The sequence below is a fragment of the Neoarius graeffei genome, chromosome 4 (genome assembly GCF_027579695.1).
Source record: "Neoarius graeffei isolate fNeoGra1 chromosome 4, fNeoGra1.pri, whole genome shotgun sequence".
In the NCBI taxonomy this organism is placed as follows: Eukaryota; Metazoa; Chordata; class Actinopteri; order Siluriformes; family Ariidae; genus Neoarius; species Neoarius graeffei.
Window position 1 is genome coordinate 92569825 of NC_083572.1, and position 24594 is coordinate 92594418.

The 24594-nt window shown below is 41.1% G+C and overlaps 1 protein-coding gene across 2 annotated transcripts in view; it reads right to left on the reverse strand.

Moving 5' to 3' along the window:
* Window positions 1-453: 453 nt before the first annotated feature.
* mier1a (mesoderm induction early response 1a, transcriptional regulator) overlaps window positions 454-24594 on the reverse strand; it is a 40745-nt gene continuing 16604 nt past the window's right edge. Inside the window, exons 4-13 of one of the 2 annotated variants that reach the window (XM_060920014.1) lie at window positions 21180-21320; window positions 20971-21082; window positions 20823-20878; window positions 20669-20741; window positions 14609-14760; window positions 14444-14525; window positions 12648-12742; window positions 8850-8893; window positions 6284-6414; window positions 454-1500 (exon numbers count right to left, since the gene is read on the reverse strand). In XM_060920014.1, coding sequence (XP_060775997.1) covers window positions 1298-1500; window positions 6284-6414; window positions 8850-8893; window positions 12648-12742; window positions 14444-14525; window positions 14609-14760; window positions 20669-20741; window positions 20823-20878; window positions 20971-21082; window positions 21180-21320 — 1089 coding nt within the window. In that variant the 3' untranslated portion in view covers window positions 454-1297. The remainder of the gene's footprint in view (window positions 1501-6283; window positions 6415-8849; window positions 8894-12647; window positions 12743-14443; window positions 14526-14608; window positions 14761-20668; window positions 20742-20822; window positions 20879-20970; window positions 21083-21179; window positions 21321-24594) is intronic. The other variant, XM_060920015.1, reaches the window with a different exon arrangement.

Consider the following 24594-nt stretch of genomic DNA (forward strand, 5'->3'; position numbering starts at 1 on the left):
CCCACAGTCCAAAGACATGCAGGTTAGGTTAACTGGTGACTCTAAATTGACCGTAGGTGTGAATGTGAGTGTGAATGGTTGTCTGTGTCTATGTGTCGGCCCTGTGATGACCTGGCGACTTGTCCAGGGTGTACCCCGCCTTTCGCCCGTAGTCAGCTGGGATAGGCTCCAGCTTGCCTGCAACCCTGTAGAACAGGATAAAGCGGCTAGAGATAATGAGATGAGATGAAAACAAAACAACAATTTACACCTTTAAAGTTGTGTAAATCAAATGGTTCTAACCCCCGAAAAATCCATTTTAATTCCAGCTTGTAATGCGACAAAACAGGACAAACACCAAGGGGGATGAATACTTTTGCAAGGCACTGTAATTTGGTTTGGTTTGTCAGTAGGTAGAAAAACACTTGTACATACAGAGAAATAATTAAGAACTTTATTTAAAAAAATGTTCACGCATGAAATGTGACAAATAAGGAAATTTAAAAAAAGAAAATTTAGAGGGCACTTATTTAGTAGCACTATGGTCAAATTTTTAATACCACTTAAAAACATACAGAAAACATAAAACAATCGGTCAACTAATATCCTTCAGACATCATGGAATCGGTGTATAAACATTAGAAAACAGTGCAAGGCTGAAACGATAGTGTAATAGTGTTTACACAGGTACACAGAGTACATCAGAAATAAATATTCAGTCTTACATTTCCTCTGGAAGCATGTGCTCAACCGGAACTGTATACAAAATATAAATAGCTATCAAATACAAAAATAAGCACAAATTTTCTTACAAAGAACTTTGTTTTCTTTTTGGAATACTATGAAAAAGGAAGTTCCTTAAATATCTGTTCATGTGGAAAAAGATACAGCGTCGAACAGCCCGTCGTGGAACGCGTCCGATTTTGGGTAATGGAGTTTTGGTTTGTTTACAGACTGTAATTTAAAGAACTTAAAATTACTGTATTGTACAAGCACAGCAAAGGAATTAGATATTAAATATCTCCGTTAAAGCTGTCTGAGATCACTGGCCATGAATATCACTGACCGGAACATTCCTATTTGTCTCGATTTGATTTATAAATATGAGTTGTGTTCTTCTGTTATTGAGGATCCTGATCCTACACAGAGCAATGTGATCGTTACAAAGACGACTTCCGTGAAACTTTGGGCTGTTTAAAGTATGATGCTTTGGGCTATGAATTAGATCAGAATAGCATCCAAGAGCATCGATCTCTTCAAATAAATCCCTGAAATGCAGCTGAATATATCTGCAACTTGTGCATCCTCTCTGAACAGGTTAGACTGCTGCTGCTGTGAGAAACTCCACCTCGGTCTTCGGCTTTTTCACCGGTCTCTCTGAACCCTCCTCGTCCTCCCTCTGTCGTCTAACGGCGTCCGTGTTTGAGCTGCTGATGCTGGGATCAGGGCTGGAATGAAGCTGGGTGTCTGATGCGGTGCGATCTGAGCCACATGAGGACGTGGGATCGACAGAACGGGAACCTGTAGGAAAAACACAAAAAAAACCCCCAAAAACCATCTGATTAGTTGAGGATGCTCACGTCAGTCAGCTGTGTTTAATCCTCTGAATGGTGCACAGGTGCAGTATTAAGTCTGTTTAAATGGAAACCTGGTGCAGTTTTGCCCTGCATGAACAAAGCAGACAGATGCGAGAGAGAGAGAGAAACAGGAGTGTGTGTGTGTGTGAGAGAGAGAGAGAGACAGAGAGAGAGAGAGAGAAACATAGAGAGGGAGAGAGAGACAGAAAGGGGGAGAGAGAGTGCAAAACAGACAGAGAGCAAGACAGTCAGAGAGAGAGAGAGAGAGAAACACAGACAGACAGAGGGGGAAGAGAGAGAGAGAGACAGAAAGAGAAGGGGGAGAGAGTGCAAAACAGACAGAGAGAAACAGACAGAGAGAGAGGGGGAAGAGAGAGAGACAAAGAGAGAAGGGGGAGAGAGTGCAAAACAGACAGAGAGAGACAGAAAGAGAGAAGGGGGAGAGAGTGCAAAACAGACAGAGAGAGAGACAGAAAGAGAGAAGGGGAGAGAGTGCAAAACAGACAGAGAGAGAGAGAGAGAAACACAGACAGACAGAGAGGGGGGAGAGAGAGAGACAGAAAGACAGACAGAGAGAGGGTGAGAGAGACAGCCAGACAGAGAGGGAGAGACAGACAGACAGATAGAGGGGGGAGAGAGAGAGCGCAAAACATACAGAGAGAAACAGGAGTGTGTGTGTGAGAGAGAGAGAGATAAACATAGAGAGGGAGAGAGAGACAGAAAGGGGGAGAGTGCAAAACAGACAGAGAGAGCAACACAGTCAGAGAGAGAGAGAAACACAGACAGACAGAGGGGGAAGAGAGAGAGAGACAGAAAGAGAGAAGGGGGAGAGAGTGCAAAACAGACAGAGAGAGAGAGAGAGAAACAGACAAACAGAGAGGGGGAAGAGAGAGAGAGAGACAGAAAGACAGACAGAGAGAGGGTGAGAGAGACAGCCAGACAGAGAGGGAGAGACAGACAGACAGATAGAGAGGGGAGAGAGAGAGAGAGAGCACAAAACATACAGAGAGAGAGAGAGAGAGAGAGAGACAGACAGAGAGAAACAGGAGTGTGAGTGTGAGAGAGAGATAAACATACAGAGAGGGAGAGAGAGACAGAAAGGGGGAGAGAGAGTGCAAAACAGACAGAGACAGCAAGACAGTCAGAGAGAGAGAGAAACACAGACAGACAGAGGGGGAAGAGAGAGAGAGACAAAGAGAGAAGGGGGAGAGAGTGCAAAACAGACAGAGAGAGAGAGAAACACAGACAGACAGAGAGGGGGAAGAGAGAGAGACAGAAAGAGAGAAGGGGAGAGAGTGCAAAACAGACAGAGAGAGACAGAAACACAGACAAACAGAGAGGGGGAAGAGAGAGAGAGAGACAGAAAGACAGACAGAGAGAGGGTGAGAGAGACAGCCAGACAGAGAGGGAGAGACAGACAGACAGAAAAAGAGAGGGAGAGACAGACAGACAGATAGAGAGGGGAGAGAGAGAGAGAGAGCGCAAAACATACAGAGAGAGAGAGACAGAGAGAAACAGGAGTGTGAGTGTGAGAGAGAGAAACATAGACAGAGAGGGAGAGAGAGACAGAAAGGGGGAGAGAGAGTGCAAAACAGACAGAGACAGCAAGACAGTCAGAGAGAGAGAGAAACACAGACAGACAGAGGGGGAAGAGAGAGAGAGACAAAGAGAGAAGGGGGAGAGAGTGCAAAACAGACAGAGAGAGAGAGAGAAACACAGACAGACAGAGAGGGGGAAGAGAGACAGAAAGAGAGAAGGGGAGAGAGTGCAAAACAGACAGAGAGAGACAGAAACACAGACAAACAGAGAGGGGGAAGAGAGAGAGAGAGACAGAAAGACAGACAGAGAGAGGGTGAGAGAGACAGCCAGACAGAGAGGGAGAGACAGACAGACAGAAAAAGAGAGGGAGAGACAGACAGACAGATAGAGAGGGGAGAGAGAGAGAGAGCGCAAAACATACAGAGAGAGAGAGACAGAGAGAAACAGGAGTGTGAGTGTGAGAGAGAGAAACATAGACAGAGAGGGAGAGAGAGACAGAAAGGGGGAGAGAGTGCAAAACAGACAGAGACAGCAAGACAGTCAGAGAGAGAGAGAAACACAGACAGACAGAGGGGGAAGAGAGAGAGAGACAAAGAGAGAAGGGGGAGAGAGTGCAAAACAGACAGAGAGAGAGAAACACAGACAGACAGAGAGGGGGAAGAGAGAGAGACAGAAAGAGAGAAGGGGAGAGAGTGCAAAACAGACAGAGAGAGACAGAAACACAGACAAACAGAGAGGGGGAAGAGAGAGAGACAGAAAGACAGACAGAGAGAGGGTGAGAGAGACAGCCAGACAGAGAGGGAGAGACAGACAGACAGAAAAAGAGAGGGAGAGACAGACAGACAGATAGAGAGGGGAGAGAGAGAGAGAGAGCGCAAAACATACAGAGAGAGAGAGACAGAGAGAAACAGGAGTGTGAGTGTGAGAGAGAGAAACATAGACAGAGAGGGAGAGAGAGACAGAAAGGGGGAGAGAGAGTGCAAAACAGACAGAGACAGCAAGACAGTCAGAGAGAGAGAGAAACACAGACAGACAGAGGGGGAAGAGAGAGAGAGACAAAGAGAGAAGGGGGAGAGAGTGCAAAACAGACAGAGAGAGAGAGAGAAACACAGACAGACAGAGAGGGGGAAGAGAGACAGAAAGAGAGAAGGGGAGAGAGTGCAAAACAGACAGAGAGAGACAGAAACACAGACAAACAGAGAGGGGGAAGAGAGAGAGAGAGACAGAAAGACAGACAGAGAGAGGGTGAGAGAGACAGCCAGACAGAGAGGGAGAGACAGACAGACAGAAAAAGAGAGGGAGAGACAGACAGACAGATAGAGAGGGGAGAGAGAGAGAGAGCGCAAAACATACAGAGAGAGAGAGACAGAGAGAAACAGGAGTGTGAGTGTGAGAGAGAGAAACATAGACAGAGAGGGAGAGAGAGACAGAAAGGGGGAGAGAGAGTGCAAAACAGACAGAGACAGCAAGACAGTCAGAGAGAGAGAGAAACACAGACAGACAGAGGGGGAAGAGAGAGAGAGACAAAGAGAGAAGGGGGAGAGAGTGCAAAACAGACAGAGAGAGAGAGAGAAACACAGACAGACAGAGAGGGGGAAGAGAGAGAGACAGAAAGAGAGAAGGGGAGAGAGTGCAAAACAGACAGAGAGAGACAGAAACACAGACAAACAGAGAGGGGGAAGAGAGAGAGAGAGACAGAAAGACAGACAGAGAGAGGGTGAGAGAGACAGCCAGACAGAGAGGGAGAGACAGACAGACAGAAAAAGAGAGGGAGAGACAGACAGACAGATAGAGAGGGGAGAGAGAGAGAGAGCGCAAAACATACAGAGAGAGAGAGACAGAGAGAAACAGGAGTGTGAGTGTGAGAGAGAGAAACATAGACAGAGAGGGAGAGAGAGACAGAAAGGGGGAGAGAGAGTGCAAAATGGACAGAGAGAGCAAGACAGTCAGAGAGAGAGAGAGAAACAGACAGACAGAGAGGGGGAAGAGAGAGAGAGACAGAAAGAGAGAAGGGGGAGAGAGTGCAAAACAGACAGAGAGAGAGAGAAACACAGACAGACAGAGAGGGGGAAGAGAGAGACAGAAAGGCAGACAGAGAGAGGGTGAGAGAGACAGCCACACAGAGAGGGAGAGACAGACAGACGGGAGAGAGAGAGAGCACAAAACATACAGAGAGAAAGAAAAAGAGAGAGAGAGAGAGCAAGACAGGGAGAGAGAGAAAGACAGACAGAGAGAAGGGGAGAGAGAGAGACAAAACAGAGAGAGAGAGAGCGCAAAACAGACAGAGAGAGAGAGAGACAGAGAGAGACACAGATAGAGAGGGGAGAGAGAGAGAATGTTCTCAGTCTGTGTTCAAGTGAAACCTAGTGTTTGAATAAGAGTTTCTTACAGGTTAAATCTGTGCAGTTTGAAACCAAATCAAACTGAAATCAAATCAGAAGTATCAGTGTCACTCTGATTGTCTCAGCAAAACAGACACAGATCGCAACGAAAGCACCCTGAAGCGCAAATCTCCTGCTGCATACAGTTTCTGCAACACTTGGGTGTTTTATCCCCTTTTCTTTTTACCTATTCGTCATTCTGCAGAGTCTGTATGAATTTACTTTAGTTGGTTTTATAGTGTACGTTTTGTGGATTAAATGTCTTTAAAAAACAACAACTGTGTTTACTGTGACTGATTTGAAATGGTTTAAATATCACACACATGAAAATGTCCTAGGTGTACAGTAATATAAAACAAATAAAGCAGTTGGGCCCATGCTGCTGCCAGAAAATAATCAGTGACAGCGTGGTGTGATGTGGAGCATCATGGTGCATCATTTTCTCTGTTGTTCCTAACACTGCCTCAGCAGCCTGTCTTTTTCCTCTCTTTCAAAGTTAAGAAGACAAATAAAGCTCTGCTTGTAGCAGAGAAACAGTAAAGAGCACAGTCTTCTGCCCTGAACACTTTCCTGTGATAGAAATCTTACTGAATGTTCAAGTTCTGACACTGGAGACTCCTTCCACAAATGTTAGTAATTGTCTCTTTACAGAAGAAATCACCATATCAATGATTATATGTTTTTTTTTCAATCAGCCTTACAGCCAGCACTACTGTCAGAGCTGCTGTTATAGAAAATTAATCAACACCGATCAGAAGTGAGAATTCATAGCGCTATGGGAGAAGAAAAGTTAAAGCTCAGCCTCACCATTGTGTGTTGTGCTGCTTGCTTCACAATCTAACTGCTGACTACTGCAGTCGGAAACTCCTGTAGGAGCAGCGGCTGCTCGGCTGACCGTCGCGCTCTCCGTCTGAGCCAGTGTCTGCTCTCTGGAGTCCCTGAACACACACACACACACACACACACAACACAATGTCAACTGAACAATCTGTAAAGCAGTTGTCTTAAACAGTGACTGATGTCCACACTCATCAAACTCTGATGAAGCTGATGTTCTTATACTGTATGCTACTTCACGCAGAAGATGGAAACAAAACAAACTAGAGCGGCGACTACAATTATCAACACTTTAATGATCTTTTGGCCGTTGCAAAAGTAGAAAAGACTTTCAATACGTAAATTGTGCATAAATAGTTACTCAAACTTCCACTGGAAAAAAAAAATGAGTTGATTCCCGATTACTTAGCGAATCAGATCACGTGACACCGTTCCACAATTATGTAGACCTTTGTCCACAGTTATCGAGACCTCTGTCCACAGTTATTGACACTGTTCCACGATTATCGATGCCTTTGTCCACAGTTATCGACACCGTTCCACAGTTATCGAGACCTTTGTCCACAGTTATCGATGCCGTTCCACAATTATCTACACCTTTGTCCACAGTTATCGACACCGTCCACAATTATCTACACCTTTGTCCACAGTTATCGACACCGTCCACAATTATCTACACCTTTGTCCACAGTTATCGACACCGTCCACAATTATCGATGCGTTTGTCCACAGTTATCGACACTGTTCCACAATTATTGACACCTTTGTCCACAGTTATCGGCACCGTTCCACAATTATCAACACCTTTGTCCACAGTTATCGACACCATTCCACAATTATTGACATCCAGATTATTATTTATTTTTTAAAAAATCAGTATTTTGTATTAAGTTAACAAAACATAGTTTTTATTTAAAATTTGTTTTACAAAGACTTATATTTAGTACAAAATATCTTTTATATAAATATATCGATGTCGGTGCTTACGTAAATGAGGAAGTAATTCTAATGTTTGTAAACAAATGAACTGATAATGTTTAACCTGCATCAGAAAATCTTTTTGTTCCACTTTCTAAGTATTTTCGTAGATCGCACTTTGTTCATCATTCATTGTTGTTTGTATTCATTTCTAGTTTTGTCGTTTACCAATAAATGTCAACAGGCAATTGACACTGTAACCGCATGAAAATCCAGGTCAAAGGTCGCATGTCATTCCTCGAACCAAAATATAAAATGTCTTCTGATATTGTAATATGTGGTAAATATTTACAACAAACTACAAAAAAATATATATTTTCTGAATGGAGTAGAAAAATCTGAATATTTCAAGCACGTAATTTTTTATATGCTAGGAATCTAATTCTGGTCTAATTCTATTTATTGCAATCGGATTCCAAATACTCGATAAACATTCCATTCTGTTATGAATCAGAAAAAAAACGATTATAAATCACAGCACTTTTATTTTTAAAGTACTTCATCTACTTCAACAATGTTACACAAAGATCGATCCATAACAGTTGTAAATGTCACTTAATTCCACAGGGTGTCGATAATGGTGGACACCGGTGAAAGCGATCACTATTATCGACACCTCACGTGACTTCTCAAACGCGCGTTTAGATACAAAATGGTGACTGTCAAATGAAAGCGTATGAAACAAAGTAGGTTTCGACAAGGAGATCATGAAATGTCGGTGAATTTGATCAGTAAAAACATGTCCATGATCTTTCCACCATGCTTACCTGCGATGATAACGTCCGGGTTTTCCTCAAATTGCTGAAAAAAAATTCCATCTCAGGTAACGAGCTGTGTCATCAGACGACAAGCTCAAAGAGTGAGGAGGGTCTTCTGGTTGATTAACGAATAATAACTGCTGTAACTGAAACTCACCTTTGTAAAATTGTTTTTTATTGGTAAATCGGAAAAGACGTCCATAATTATGGACTGTTGATAATTGTAGCCGCCGCTCTATCGTTTGTTCTAAATTAGCATATAAACCTGGTGCACTTATATTAATGAGACTTGGTATTTACAGGAACAAAGCATTCATCGAGCAAAGAGACCAAAACTCATTCCAGCTCAGAGTTCCTGAGCCCAAGACTCACATTTCATTAGCTTAACATTAACATTGGTTACAGCTGCAAGTGGGTTATTTTGCTTTATCATAATAAAGTTGACAGTTTAACAATATTACAGTACTTACGTTTATGGCTGAAATATATAGTATAAATCTATAAAATAAAATTATTGCACAGAGAAGGAAATGGAAAGCCTTCTTAGGCAGACACTGAGGATAAATAAGGAATCGTAGCTAAAAAGAAGTTAATAAAATAGATTTTTTTTTTTTTGGTGTTGTAAAATAAAATAGCCATGACATTCTTGAATAAAAATGCAGTTGAGTCATAAAACACGCAGTTTAGTAAAATACAATAAATATCAAATACAGTTTTTACTTCTTACATTTACTCATTCATTGGTTTCAGTAGTGATGTCACTAAATGTATTTTATGGACATTACAGAAGGGTGACTTACGTGACACCAGGATGAAGATCAGGTTTTCTCCTCCAGAGTTTTATCTGTTGTACACAGAAATAATAACAGTTCGATCTTTAATATACAAACTTCAGAAAACAGATCAAGTTGTCTTCTGGATTGGTTTAATTTGAAACAAGTCCTTCCTGTCCCAGGCCCTTAAGGCACACTGAGCAGCGCTGATCTCCGTTTCTATAGCCCTCGGCCTCTCGCCTATTACACAGCTGGGGTTACAGTGGGGGCCGGAGCTCTGGTAAACCACAAGAGTTTGACTCCCTACTCACATCTGTATTACGGCACGCCTCACCACATGGCAGTAGGTACCATTTTTATGATGGTCTTTGGTATGACCCGACCACAAGTAGAACTTACGACCTCCTGGTTGACAGGTGGACACGCTAACCACTAGGTCAACTCGCGGTTTTGCGGGGTGGTGTTTGTTTTTTTGGGCTTTTTTAAACAAGCATTAACTCTAACTCAAGATTTAGAAGAAGAAACCAGAATAGACTGCTTTTAATTTACTCCTTTAATCTTTGCTTTTTTTTATTGCAAAACTAATTAACTAACAAAGTTAATTGCACTTATAATTTGAACCAAAAATTTCGGTCAAAATACAGTACTGTGCTTAGGTATCTGGTTACCACGAAAGAAATTTAATTTAAAATATTTAATAGTTACTTTATTAAATAGATATCTTTTTTTAAAACCTAGGGCTGTCAATTGATGAAAATATTTAATCGTGATTAATCACATTATTGTCCATAGATAACTCATGATTAATCGCAAATTAATAGCACATTTTTTATCTGTTCTAAATGTACCTTAAAGGGATATTTTTCATGTTTTTGTAGAGTGGGCGTGGACAAATCTGATTGCTTTATGCAAATGTACGTGGCCAGATCAGGAAGGATAAGGCTGGACACAGCAAAAACAGTTTTCGTGAGTATTTTATTCCCCCACTGCATTTAAAAAAAAAAATAAAGCAGCGTTAACTTTATAATTTTGAGGGTTTCGCACAATTCAGTGTGATCAAAACAATATGGTACTGTGGTGCTTGAAAGTTTGTGAACCCTTTAGAATTTTCTATATTTCTGCCTAAATATGACCTAAAACATCATCAGATTTTCATACAAGTCCTAAAAGTAGATAAAGAGAACCCAGTTAAACAAATGAGACAAAAATATTATTCCTGGTCATTTATTTATTGAGGAAAATGATCCAATATTACATATCTGTGAGTGGCAAAAGTATGTGAACCTCTAGGATTAGCAGTTAATTTGAAGGTGAAATTCGAGTCAGGTGTTTTCAATCAATGGGATGACAATCAGGTGTGAGTGGGCACCCTGTTTTATTTAAAGAACAGGGATCTATCAAAGTCTGATCTTCACAACACATGTTTGTGGAAGTGTATCATGGCACAAACAAAGGAGATTTCTGAGGACCTCAGAAAAAGCGTTGTTGATGCTGATCAGGCTGGAAAAGGTTACAAAACCATCTCTAAAGAGTTTGGACTCCACCAATCCACAGTCAGACAGATTGTGTACAAATGGAGGAAATTCAAGACCATAGTTACCCTCCCCAGGAGTGGCTGACCAACAAAGATCACTCCAAGAGCAAGGCGTGTAATAGTCGGTGAGATCACAAAGGACCCCAGGGCAACTTCTAAGCAACTGAAGGCCTCTCTCACATTGGCTAATGTTAATGTTCATGAGTCCACCATCAGGAGAACACTGAACAACAATGGTGTGCATGGCAGGGTTGCAAGGAGAAAGCCACTGCTCTCCAAAAGAACACTGCTGCTCGTCTGCAGTTTGCTAAAGATCACGTGGACAAGCCAGAAGGCTATTGGAAAAATGTTTTGTGGACAGATGAGACCAAAATAGAACTTTCTGGTTTAAATAAGAAGCGTTATGTTTAGAGAAAGGAAAACACTGCATTCCAGCATAAAGGCCAATTTATGCTGACAACCCAGTCCTCGCAGACGGTGTCGCAGATAACGTCTGCGTAGCCCTCCCACCTTCGCAGACACTCTGCGCGCACCTCCCAAAAATTGTGACCACCGCAGAAGCCTCGCAGACAGCGTCGCAGACAAGAGGGCTCTGATTGGTCCACTCTACATCCGCTGTACACGCACTTCCGCTTCCCTACTTTCCCGGTTTGTTTTGTTTTCATGACCGCCATTTTTAAAAACACGAGCGAAGATGGAGCAGCACGAAGAGCGGTTGATCGAGGAAGTACGTACATCTATACGACTCCAGTTCTAGTCATTATAAGTAACCGGAGGATAAACACTCCACTAACCACACCCATCAACTACTCCTAGCGATTTCGCGACTTCGCGCCCCCTTGCGTTGTAGCGGTGAATAACATCGCACACGCCTATTACTCCCCGCTCAACGATAAATTACAACTGTCTGCGAAAACCTGTCTGCGAAAGCCTTGTCGCAAGAGCATGCAGAGGCCTTAAGAACCTTATCCCATCTGTGAAACATGGTGGTGGTAGTATCATGGTTTGGGCCTGTTTTGCTGCATCTGGGCCAGGACGGCTTGCCATCATTGATGGAACAATGAATTCTGAATTATACCAGCGAATTCTAAAGGAAAATGTCAGGACATCTGTCCATGAACTGAATCTCAAGAGAAGGTGGGTCATGCAGCAAGACAACGACCCTAAGCACACAAGTTGTTCTACCAAAGAATGGTTAAAGAAGAATAAAGTTAATGTTTTGGAATGGCCAAGTCAAAGTCCTGACCGTAATCCAATCGAAATGTTGTTGAAGGACCTGAAGCGAGCAGTTCATGTGAGGAAACCCACCAACATCCCAGAGTTGAAGCTGTTCTGTACGGAGGAATGGGCTAAAATTCCTCCAAGCCGGTGTGCAGGACTGATCAACAGTTACCGGAAACGTTTAGTTGCAGTTATTGCTGCACAAGGGGGTCACACCAGATACTGAAAGCAAAGGTTCACATACTTTTGCCACTCACAGATATGTAATATTGGATCGTTTTCCTCAATAAATAAATGACCAAGTATAATATTTTTGTCTCATTTGTTTAACTGGGTTCTCTTTATCTACTTTTAGGACTTGTGTGAAAATCTGATGATGTTTTAGGTCGTACGTATGCAGAAATATAGAAAATTCTAAAGGGTTCACGAACTTTCAAGCACCACTGTATATGGCAAGCTTCCTAGTGTTACCACCATTATAAGCAAAAGAAGACTGCAATTCTGTAGACATTGCTATCGTAGTAAGGATGAGGAGGTTAGCCAAATGTTGCTATGGGAGCCAACACACGGAAAGTGACCAAGAGGGCGTCCTGCAAGAACATTTGTTGACCAATTGGTTGAAGACTCTGAAATAATGAGGAAAGACCTGCTGAAAGCAATGGAGAAGAAGAGACAAGTAGCCCATGATGTTCATCTGAGGACGCGCCGACGATGACCCTGCCATGTGGTTTTATTAGGAAATCTGCCAGTCTTTTTGGAGAACTTACTACAGTTATTTTCTCTTGGAAGATAAAACCCCACGTTTTTTGCCATAAAACTAGTCTACCACTTACTACGGATCATTACTTGTTAAAACATGCCAGTCCATTGTAGGGTATCTTACACACATACACACACGTGCACATCTTAGGGTAATTTAGAGTAGCCAGTTCACCGACTGGCCTGTTTTTGGAAGGTGGGATGAAACTAAAGAACCACCACGGAGACAGTAACCTGAGGTCAGGATTGAGCTGGGGACCCTGGAGATTTACATCACTCTATTCCAACTATACAAAGCTTTCCAAATTCACCTTATCAGCTTGCGTGGGGTTAAAATCGTTTCCATAAACTCCATCCTCTTGCTCTAATTCACGTCTTTCCTCCTCAGTCCACACTGGCAGCTCATCTGAAGTGAAAGAGAGTCATTCATAAAATCTTGTGTATAATGTTTCCTGAGTACATCACTGATCTCATGCATGTCCGTCTCAGAAACTGCTCTCTCATTTGGGACATTATGGTCAAAAAATAAATTTTCTAATTTTACTATTTTTTTTGCATTTCCCTAACACTCAATGTTTCTTTTGTCATGTTTAATAAGAATAAAGATAGTATCTTGCTTTATCTGGCCTCCACTGTGGAACATTTTTTTGATTACAATTCAAATGCTTTTGTAAAATTGATTTCCATATAAAATAACTCCATCATGAAGAATTAAAGCCCCTCCTTCATAGATGAGTGAAAATATTGAATAAATTTCCTCTTTTTGATTGCTTGGGTTAAAAATGCCAAGTTACGATGACTGAATTGATTATTCACTTAAATATGAATAATATGATACATTTTGGGTATTTGATATGACGAAATAGGGCACAATGGAAAAATCAAGAACACACCGGAAAGATGAGAATAACGGCGGTGGTAAAAGAACAGCGACTGTAGCGGCTGAAGGTCGCGCGGGTCTCTGCTGCGGCGTGCAAGCAACGGGACATCACTACCGCACCGGACGGAGTGCGAGGCGGGGGCGGGGCAAAATGACTGGCCGTAGATTCTATCAAAAGTGTGATCTAAATTGACCATGGTTGAAAAATATTGGCCAAAAATACGCAAACACTACGAAATATGAAAGTAAGATGAAAAAGAAACATTCTATTGCCTTATACTGCAAGACTAAAAATAAAACTGTCAAAACTCACCTTTTCAGCGATAACGTCCGAACAGATCACTCGCGTAACAGAAAGATCGCAAATGGAAGAACGATCAACTTCAAACTGCTGGAGTGGAAAATTCCATTCTACACATGCAAATTGTTAATGTGTGTCCTTCCCCGCACACAAATAACACGCTACGGTAAAAAATAGACCACAACTCATTTTACAGCTCAGAAATTCATACAAGACCAGCTACCATCGTAACATATTCTGTAAGAAACATATTCTATACCAAACTTTCAGCTTTCGTTTTAAAAAACAAAATTGCAGATTTATAACTAAATTTTTATATGGCATAGTGATTTTAAGTTACTACTTTCGGTGAGGTAGTGACCTTGACCCTGAGGCTTTCCGTTTAGATCAAAACACACGATCGTATTGGTTTTGGGTCTGCGGAAAACGGAGTTACAACAGTGATCAAATATTTTGCATGATGTTTTATTACGGTTATGATTATTCTGCGAGCGCACCAATCCTTAGGTGTATAAAGTTACAACTTAAAATACAATTAGTGATAACTGTAGATTTTTCAGTGGACTACAACCTTTTTAAGGGAATGCGATGTAGTCAACCGTTTATCACGTCCCAGATCAAGCCGCCATTTTTCCACAAATTTGCAGAATTTTTGCCAAATTCTGAATAGAGTATTCACATCAAAGATTTAGTTTTATCTCTATTATTTCTTTCATCATTTTATTTCAAATTAAAACCATTCAAAACCGTAAAGTTTATTGACTGTGAGTATATTTAGTGGGGTACCCCCACAGTACCCAGTTTCTGAGACAGACCCAATAATGAACAGAGCGGAAACAGTGCCACTCTAATACAGCTGTCCTGCTTAGTCTTAAATCATAACCATTTCCATTCCACACACGAAGGTAAGAACATTCGATGCTTACCTTTAACAGGCTTGGGGTTCAACCTCAGTCTTTTTAAAGCTTCTTCTTTATTAAAATTGCATTTTATCAACTCATAGAGAGCCTGTAATACAGACAGTAATCAATGGTTTGAGCAACAAAGCATCCAGCTTCTTGATGTGAGGACAACACTGGACATGGAGTCACCTCCTCGTTGTCTTTAATTAGAGGCAGCTCTGGGACGGCGTCCACTCCAGTCTGCTCTTCGACCCGTCTGGAGGCTTCAGCTAAAAATTCAACCACTTCGTTTTCTGGCAGCAACTCCGGGTTCCACAGAAGCTGATCCTCGTTCTCGTATACTAGGATCGCAAAAAAGGGCATACAGCAAGAAGAAAGTTCTGTGAGCGACACGTACACGACAGAAAATAATGTCTTCGCAAGTAAAGTATCCTGGATATAATAAATTTTAAATTAAATGTTATATTAGATTGTAAATCCTTGAATCTGATTGGTCTGTGCTTATTATAATACGTTATCATTTCTACAGTAACGGCTCTTTCACAGAGACTTCTTCTTCTTCTTCTTCCAAAAAAAGTTCAGGTGACCTTCTGATGTATTATCGAACTTGTAGGATAAATGTAGGACAAAAACAGATTTTTAGAATTGAAATGGTGTTCTATGAAAAGACTTTTATTTAACATTTCTGGAAGGAGTCTCCAGTGTCAGCACTTTGTAGCAGAGATAAAGCTGGACTGTTATATTTTCCAGCATGGGAAAGTCTTCAGGACGGAATGCTTTATGATTTCTGGTTTATCGCAAACGCCAAGTTTCAGTCTTATACACTCACTGAGCACTTTATTAGGAGCATCTTATTGGGCAGCACGGCGGTGTAGTGGTTAGCACTGTGGCCTCACAACAAGAAGGTTCTGGGTTCGAGCCCAGCGGCTGACGGGGGCCTTTCTGTGTGGAGTTTGTATGTTCTTCCCGTGTCTGCATGGGTTTCCTCCGGGTGCTCTGGTTTCCCCCAAAGACATGCAGTTAGGTTAACATGGGGCAGCCATGGCCTGAGGTTGGGCTGAAGTGCCCTTGAGCAAGGTACCTAACCTCTAACACCTTCCCGGGTGCTGTAGCATAGCTGGGTATGGGTGTGTGTGCTCATTGCTCACATGTGTGTTCACTGCTTCAGATGGGTTAAATGCAGAGGAGTCAAATTTATTTTTATAGAGCTTTTAACAATAGACATTGCCGCAAAGCAGCTTTACAGAATTTTAATGACTTTAAACATTAGCTAATTTTATCCCTAATCTATCCCCAGTGAGCACGCCTGTGGCGACGGTGGCAAGGAAAAACTCCCTCAGACGACATGAGGAAGAAACCTCGAGAGGAACCAGACTCAAAAGGGAACCCATCCTCATCTGGGTGATAACAGACAACGTGATTATAACATTAACAGTTTTAACATGAAGTCAGTTTCGTTGATGTTAAAACTCTTCATTGATGGAAACTTGAGTGCAAAACTGTTCATGACAACTGCAGTCCTAAAGTTAGCAAGTCAACTGTAGTCCTCAGCCATAAAAGCATTACTGTAAGAGTCCAGAGCGTCTTCCAAGTACGACTTTCAACTGAGGAATTTTACTGTGTGCTTAAGTCTGTGCTTGAGTGTACATGTGACAAATAAACCCTTCTTCTTCTTCTGTACAAATACGCATTCATCCAATTGTCTAAAAAGCCAATCATGTAGCAGCAGTACAATGCATAAAATCATGCAGATGAGCCAGCAGCTTCAGGTAATGTTTCCATCAACCACCAGAGTGGGAGGAAAAAAGTGATCTCAATGATTTTGACCGTGACATGATTGTTAGTGCCAGACAGTCTGGTTTGAGTATTTCTATAACTGCTGATCTCCTGGAATTTCCACACACAGCAGTCTCTAGAATTTACTCAAATCGATGCAACAGAGAAAAAACAAAACATCCATGGATCGAAACGTCTAGTTGATGAGAAAGGTCAACAGACACCTTGGAAAGCCAGACTGGTTTGAGCTGACAGAAAGGCTACTATAACTCAGATAACCACTCTGTACAATTGTGGTGAGCAGAAAAGCACCTCAGAATGTACAGTATGTCGATCCTTGAGGTGGAGGAGCTACAACAGCAGAAGACCACATTGGGTTCCACTTCTGTCAGCCAAAAACAGAAAGCTGAAGCTGTAGCTGGCAAGGCACATCAAACATAGACAGTTAAAGACTGGAAAAATGTAGCCTGGTCTGATGAATCTTGATTTCTGCTGAGGCACACAGATGGGATGTTAGGGTCAGAATTTGGCACCAACAGCATGAGTCCATGAACCCAATCTGTTTTGTGTCAACAGTCCAGGCTGGTGGAGGTGTTGTAATGGTGTGGGGAAAGTTAACTTAGCACACTTTGGGCCTGTTAAAGCTAGACGGCCTTTCGATTTCATAAAATCAGTGAAATTTAGTTCTATCTGAAATTTGGTCTTTGTGATAGATGTTTATTTCTGTAATATCTCACAAAATATCAGGCCGTTCTGTGGCTGGGAAGTTATTTAATTTGAGGGGATTCCCGAGTAAATAATGTGCACGAAATTGCTCGCTTTGCGCAGTCAAGCAGACAGAGGAAGTCCGTGTGTGTGCGCATGCGCAGGTTTACCTTTGACCGTGCACTGACAGTTCCATCACTCTGTCGCTAAACGAACAGCTGATCACACCGAGGTGCTCGCTGACCACCGACATTTATTAGTTTGGTCCTGCGTTTCCTTTCCTTCGCAACATAACGTCTTTTCTTCTAGCTTTCCGTTACTCTAGTCGGTCTTTCACATTTCATTCGCACACTCAGGTCCTCCATTTTTCTCTCCTGTTTCAAATTTGTATCCCACAATGCCTTGCGCAAACGGGGAAAGCCCACCACGTCATGCATCATGTAGTATCTTGAATTGGGTCATGGTGAAGCAGAAAAAAATAGCGGAGAATTTAGGGCCATGTGGCCAATAACTGTTCTATATATTTTTTTTTTAAAGTAATAAAATTGGAAATCTGTGATTCGAATTCAGTAGCTTTCAGTCCACTAAAAAAAATTGGGTGTCTGGGAAAAAAAATGTTATGACCTACATGTGAAAAATCTGAAAGGCAGTCTACCTTTAATACCAATCAATCATTGCTTGAATGCCACAACACATTTGAGTATTGTTTCTGACCATGTGCATCCCTTCATGGCCAAAAGTTACCATCTTCTAATGGCTTCTTCCAGAATGATTATGCACCATTTCACAAAGCAAAATTCGTCTCAAACTGGTTTCATGAACATGACAATGAGTTCAGTGGCTTTCTTAGTCACTGGATCTGGATCCAGTAGAACATGTTTAGGATGTGGTAGAATGGGAGATTTGCAGCATGGAACTGTACCTGAAAAATCTGCAGGAACTGCGTGATGCAATCATGTCAACATGGACCAGAATCTCAAAGGAACATCTGGTGGAATCCATGCTGTGAAGAATTTGGGTTGTTTTGAGAGCAAAGGGAGGCCCTGCCCAGTGCTCGGTGAGTGTACATAATATGCACAGTTCAAAAGCCAGCATCTGTGATGGTATGAGGGTGCATTAGTGCACATGACATGGGTAGCTTGTACATCTGGGAAGGCATCATTAATGGCAAATGATATATACATGTTTCAGAGCAATATGCTGCCATCCAGGCAAAATCTTTTCCAGGGAAGGTCTTCCTTCTTTCAGCAAGACAATGCCATACTGCTTTCTGCACATATTAAAACTGCATGGCTCTGTAGCAAAAGAGTCCAGGTGCTAAACTGGCTTGTCTGCCGTCCAGACCTGTCTCCCATTTAAAACATTTGGTGCATTATGAAGCGCAAAATACGACAAAGGAGACCTGGAACTATTGATCAACTGAAATTGTATATCAGGCAAGAATGGGACAACATTTCTCTTTCAAAACTACAGCAACTGGTCTCCTCAGTTCCCAGACATTTACAGAGTGTTGTTAAAAGCAGATGTGATACAACACCGTGGTAAACATGCCCCGTCCTAACTTTTCTGAAATGTGTTGCTGATATCAAATTCAAAATGAGCATATATTTTTCAAAAAACAATAAAATTTCTCAGTTTCAGCATTTGATATGTTGTCTTTGTACAACCCCGATTCCAAAAAAGTTGGGACAAAGTACAAATTGTAAATAAAATCGGAATGCAACGATGTGGAGGTTTCAAAATTCCATATTTTATTCAGAATAGAACATAGATGACATATCAAATGTTTAAACTGAGAAAATGTATCATTTAAAGAGAAAAATGAGGTGATTTTAAATTTCATGACAACAACACATCTAAAAAAAGTTGGGACAAGGCCATGTTTACCACTGTGAGACATCCCCTTTTCTCTTTACAACAGTCTGTAAACGTCTGGGGACTGAGGAGACAAGTTGCTCAAGTTTAGGGATAGGAATGTTAACCCATTCTTGTCTAATGTAGGATTCTAGTTGCTCAACTGTCTTAGGTCTTTTTTGTCGTATCTTCCGTTTCATGATGCGCCAAATGTTTTCTATGGGTGAAAGATCTGGACTGCAGGCTGGCCAGTTCAGTACCCGGACCCTTCTTCTACGCAGCCATGATGCTGTAATTGATGCAGTATGTGGTTTGGCATTGTCATGTTGGAAAATGCAAGGTCTTCCCTGAAAGAGACGTCGTCTGGATGGGAGCGTATGTTGCTCTAGAACCTGGATATACCTTTCAGCATTGATGGTGTCTTTCCAGATGTGTAAGCTGCCCATACCACACGCACTAATGCAACCCCACACCATCAGAGATGCAGGCTTCTGAACTGAGCGCTGATAACAACTTGGGTCGTCCTTCTCCTCTTTAGTCCGAATGACACGGCGTCCCTGATTTCCATAAAGAACTTCAAATTTTGATTCGTCTGACCACAGAAGAGTTTTCCACTTTGCCACAGTCCATTTTAAATGAGCCTTGGCCCAGAGAAGACGTCTGTGCTTCTGGATCATGTTTAGATACGGCTTCTTCTTTGAACAATAGAGTTTTAGCTGGCAACGGCGGATGGCACGGTGAATTGTGTTCACAGATAATGTTCTCTGGAAATATTCCTGAGCCCATTTTGTGATTTCCAATACAGAAGCATGCCTGTATGTGATGCAGTGCCGTCTAAGGGCCCGAAGATCACGGGCACCCAGTATGGTTTTCCGGCCTTGACCCTTACGCACAGAGATTCTTCCAGATTCTCTGAATCTTTTGATGATATTATGCACTGTAGATGATGATATGTTCAAACTCTTTGTAATTTTACACTGTCGAACTCCTTTCTGATATTGCTCCACTATTTGTCGGCGCAGAATTAGGGGGATTGGTGATCCTCTTCCCATCTTTACTTCTGAGAGCCGCTGCCACTCCAAGATGCTCTTTTTATACCCAGTCATGTTAATGACCTATTGCCAGTTGACCTAATGAGTTGCAATTTGGTCCTCCAGCTGTTCCTTTTTTGTACCTTTAACTTTTCCAGCCTCTTATTGCCCCTGTCCCAACTTTTTTGAGATGTGTTGCTGTCATGAAATTTCAAATGAGCCAATATTTGGCATGAAATTTCAAAATGTCTCACTTTCGACATTTGATATGTTGTCTATGTTCTATTGTGAATACAATATCAGATTTTGAGATTTGTAAATTATTGCATTCCGTTTTTATTTACAATTTGTACTTTGTCCCAACTTTTTTGGAATCAGGGTTGTACTATTTTCAATGAAATATAGGGTTTCCATGATTTGCAAATTATCGCATTCTGTTTTTATTTACAGTTTACACAGCATCCCAACTTTTTTTGGAACTGGGGTTGTACAACAAGAGCTACAGTAAGTTGTTTTGCAGACAATCCACATTAATAAAAAAAAGTTGGCAAATTGCTATGGTATAAGGGGAATAAAACACTATGGAACATGCTGTCCTGTCTTTACTTAATAGATTCTTAAAAGTGGCGATATTATACTTGACAAGATTCATAAAAACCGAGGTAACACGGTTGTATTAGGTCCAAGTTATATCGTGATATATAGTAATTTCTAAATCATTTCAAAATGAACGTCAGAATGGTTGAACGGTGGCTTTCCAACTTGAGATAAATCTCAAAATGAGAAAAAACGAGGTTTTAATTGCTAAGATAAATTTCTTGCAGTTACTTTAAACAGTTTCTAATGATTCGTCTACCTGTTCGCTTTACTATTTCCCTCTTACCTTTTTCATTGTCTTTATATTTGCACAGCTCAGTCGGTGTCTCAGCCTGGTACATCGGCCCAACCTTTACTTCCTGTTTACCCAAAAATAATCAGTTCATTTGCATGACTATACTTAAAACTCAGTTGCAAGTTTAGGAAGTTTGAAAGTTTACCTTCTTCCACTCCTCAGATGGAATATAATCTTCATCCTCAGATTCGTCAGCATCACCTATGAATCAAAAATGGCCATTAAATGGTGTAGGGCTAGGAAGAAGCCTGATGTGGATTCACTTCAGGTAATCAAATGAGAACTAAACAAACCATCAAAGTAGCTGCATGGTTCAGAGCAGAGGAGCTGAGTGGTGCTGTGTGTCCTGCTGCGGTCAGGAGAGTCCTCACTGGACCATCTCTGGTCCTCGTCCTCTCTGTGCTCCTAACATAAACAAGCACACACAAGAGGAAAACTACTTCATTTAGGTTATGCTAGAGTCAAGATGCTTCATACAGGCTCTTTTGTTTTTTTAATTAACCTTGTTTGTCTTAACGTTCCCATGGGAACTGCTGCTCTGGTCATTCTCTGAAACATCCTGTTCTTCAGGTCCTTCATCCTCTGAATCTGCTGCACCGTAGCCATACATTTTTAACAGCTCATGAAGGGGCATTTCTCCTTCCTGAAAGAAACCAGGTACATACAGGAGGGGGAAAAAAATCTGGAGGATTATTACATATAGGTAATGCTTTACATTAAGGTTCCCTTGGCTAATGTTATTTGCTGCACTGGTTAACACTAACAAATGTTAAACTTTAGCATCACTTACACCACTTATCTTATTTTACTCTCAATCTCATTTCCGATTTGTGACTTTAAGTTTTAAAGCATATTTAACCAGCAGATTGACTTGTTACAATCCTAAAAACAGCAAAAAAAAAAAAAATACAGTGCCCTCCACAATTATTGGCACCCCTTGTAAAGGTTAGTGAAAAAGGGTTTAAAAAAAATCCACCTTTTGGTGAAGTCGCTTCATCTCACACTGAAAAAATGAGAAAAATCCAACCTTTAATTGAAATACATTTATTCAGAGGAAAAACAAATCCCTCATCAAGAAACAATTATTTTCACTAATAACACATGTGCCACTAGTATTGGCACCCCTGGAAATGATAGTGAACACAATGTAACTGAAGTGTGTTTCCCATTTAAATTGTACACGTTTGAGTTGATTTGGAGTGTGTAGGAAGCTGTAATTCATGACTTCCTGATTAACTGGGGAACAAATATGAGGTGACACAGAGGCCAAATTCCCTAACCCTGTCTGAAATCGCTCACTCGTTCACTACTCCCTACTCAATATATAGGGAATTACTATATAGAGGACTATATAGTGAGCTCATTGGTAAAATGAAAAAAAAAAAAACGCTTTCGGATACTAGTCCGTCACGCTGGTATTTACGTCATTACTGTCGCACAATTAAAACGTGCCAGATCAGTCGGTTGGTGGGTTTTCAAAAATAATAAACACATGCATGTATTTTTGTGATAAATCCATATTATACTGAGCGCATTTCCCACATTAATCAGTACAAAGTACCTGCATCTTTCAGTTTTTTTTTTTAAATCAAGGCTGAATACTTTCTTCTTTGCCGCTGCCTTTTATTAACTCAAATCTGAGACTTTTAATTTGATTTCTTTCAGTGCAACCACAATGCATGATGGGATATATTGCTTTGGTTAGTGACCATTGGTTATACACTACTTTTCGTGATGCATTGTGGGATACTTTGAGTGCACTATACAGGGTGTAAATAATCCTCACTAAGGTTTTGGACAGCACTACAAAATGGCGTCCTCACTATATAGTGCCCTATATAGAGATCAGGGAGCGATTTCGGACATAGGGTTAGTCATCCATCAACATGGGAAAGATAAGAGAACACACAAACCAAATGAAGGAGAAGTGTGTTGACCTTCATAAGTCAGGGAATGGTTATAAAAATATCTACTCACCTGAAAATGTCCATTTCTACTGTTAAGACAATAATAAAAAAAGTGGACACCAACTGGAACTGTTACAAACTTGCCTGGAAGAGGACCCAAGTTTACTGTGCCTCCACGTACAGTGAGGATGTATTGTGCCTCCACGTACAGTGATGGTAAGAGAGGCAAAAATCCCCAAGGACCAGTGTGGGTGAATTACAAGAAAAAGTAATACCTTGGGGTCTCCAAGTCTCCAAACCCACTATCAGACTCCACCTCCATACCAACAGATTATTTGGAAGATATACCAGAAAAAAGCCCTTTTCTGTCAGTTAACCACATATGTAAGCACCTAGAGTTCACGAAACACTACTACGACTTTGACTGGAACCGTGTTCTCTGGTCAGATGGAACAAAAATGGAGCTTTCTGGCAATAAACACTCAAAATGGGTTTGGTGTAAAAAGAAGGATGGCTATCATGGATTAAAGAAAAAAAAAATTATATGACTGAAAATTTAAGGGGGGGCGGGGTTATGGGTGGATTTTGATGAAATTCTACGGGGGGGTATGGGTGGATTTCGATGAAATTCTGAGAATGGTTAACTTAGAACTGATAACTTTATTATCAATTAATTAATGGATTAATATATTCAATTTATTGCACTTTCTTTCCATTGCTTCCGTATATTTTTTTTTTTTTTTTTGTGGCAAACCACACAAATGCAAGCGCCTGGAATGTTTAGTTTTTTGCACCATGAACTAAATGGCTTTCCATTTTCACCTATTTCGTACAGCCAAGCCCACCTCCACTTGTTTTTTACACCTTTATTGATGGCAGACACATCAGTGCCTTCTTTCATGTAAAGCGCATCCATGCTGCCGAAACCCAAAGCAGAATGACATGCTCCTCTATGCTCGACGTCAATATAGAAAAAAGTTTGGATCTTCGCTTAAATTAAAATTGGGGTTTGACCTTACTTTGTGTTGAATACGACTTCAAAAACAATTCAAGATTTTATTAAGAGAAATATTGTGGCCAACACGAGTGTTAAGTTACCTAAAAGATCACGTGAAGTTGGCTGCTATCTACTTTGCGTTCATTCTCATTTTTCTCCATCATTTCATACGTCAGAAACAGATGTTTTGACGTAATTTAACTTAGTAGGCTATCATTATTATTTAACCGTAGTCTTCTAGACATTTTGACTGTTTGGGGCATTGAACGCTGGTGTATGATTTTCAGGGAATAAAGTTTAGCGCATGTCGGAACATCATTGCGCTCGCAGCCTCCAACTCCTCAAACGTCCTTTAAATTGTGATATAACGTAGGCTATAAGGCACGGTTCTAACATACCTTACACATTGGCCTAACGAAAATAATAATTGTTGGGGCGTCTGCTGATTTGTTAGCTACAAATTTAGGTCTAATTACTTCTGACAGTCTGCAAGCATTGCACCGTCGGGTCTTCAAGTCTGGCTGAAGCAGAGGAGCGGGCTTTCCGGGGTTTATTTTTTCGTTTTTTTTAACATGCTCTATTTCTATATGTCCAGGTTTGAACTAAGTCATTTTGGCAAGATTTAATTTAATACAAAACAGAAATGGTCAGACAAAAGCACGCCAAGCACATGGGAATGTATTTTGCCAATTTTGACAGTGCATGTTTTTTTAATGCCGCACCGTAGACAGCGAACGTTTAAACATGATCAAACATAGGAAATGAACGACACAAAGCATGGCTCAAAAACAAAAAAGTTAAATAAACCCTGATGATAGCTGATGGTGTTGCAACACATCAGTGTTATAACCCAATCTCTACCCAACCACCCGTCATTTTAATTCTCCTCGGATCAGCACCGACCTCACATTTGGCCTTGGGAGAGTTCAGTTGACGGAAATCCGTCACACGACGGAAAACTTTAATCCATGGGCTATAATGAAAAGAACCCGATCCCAACTGTAAAATATGGT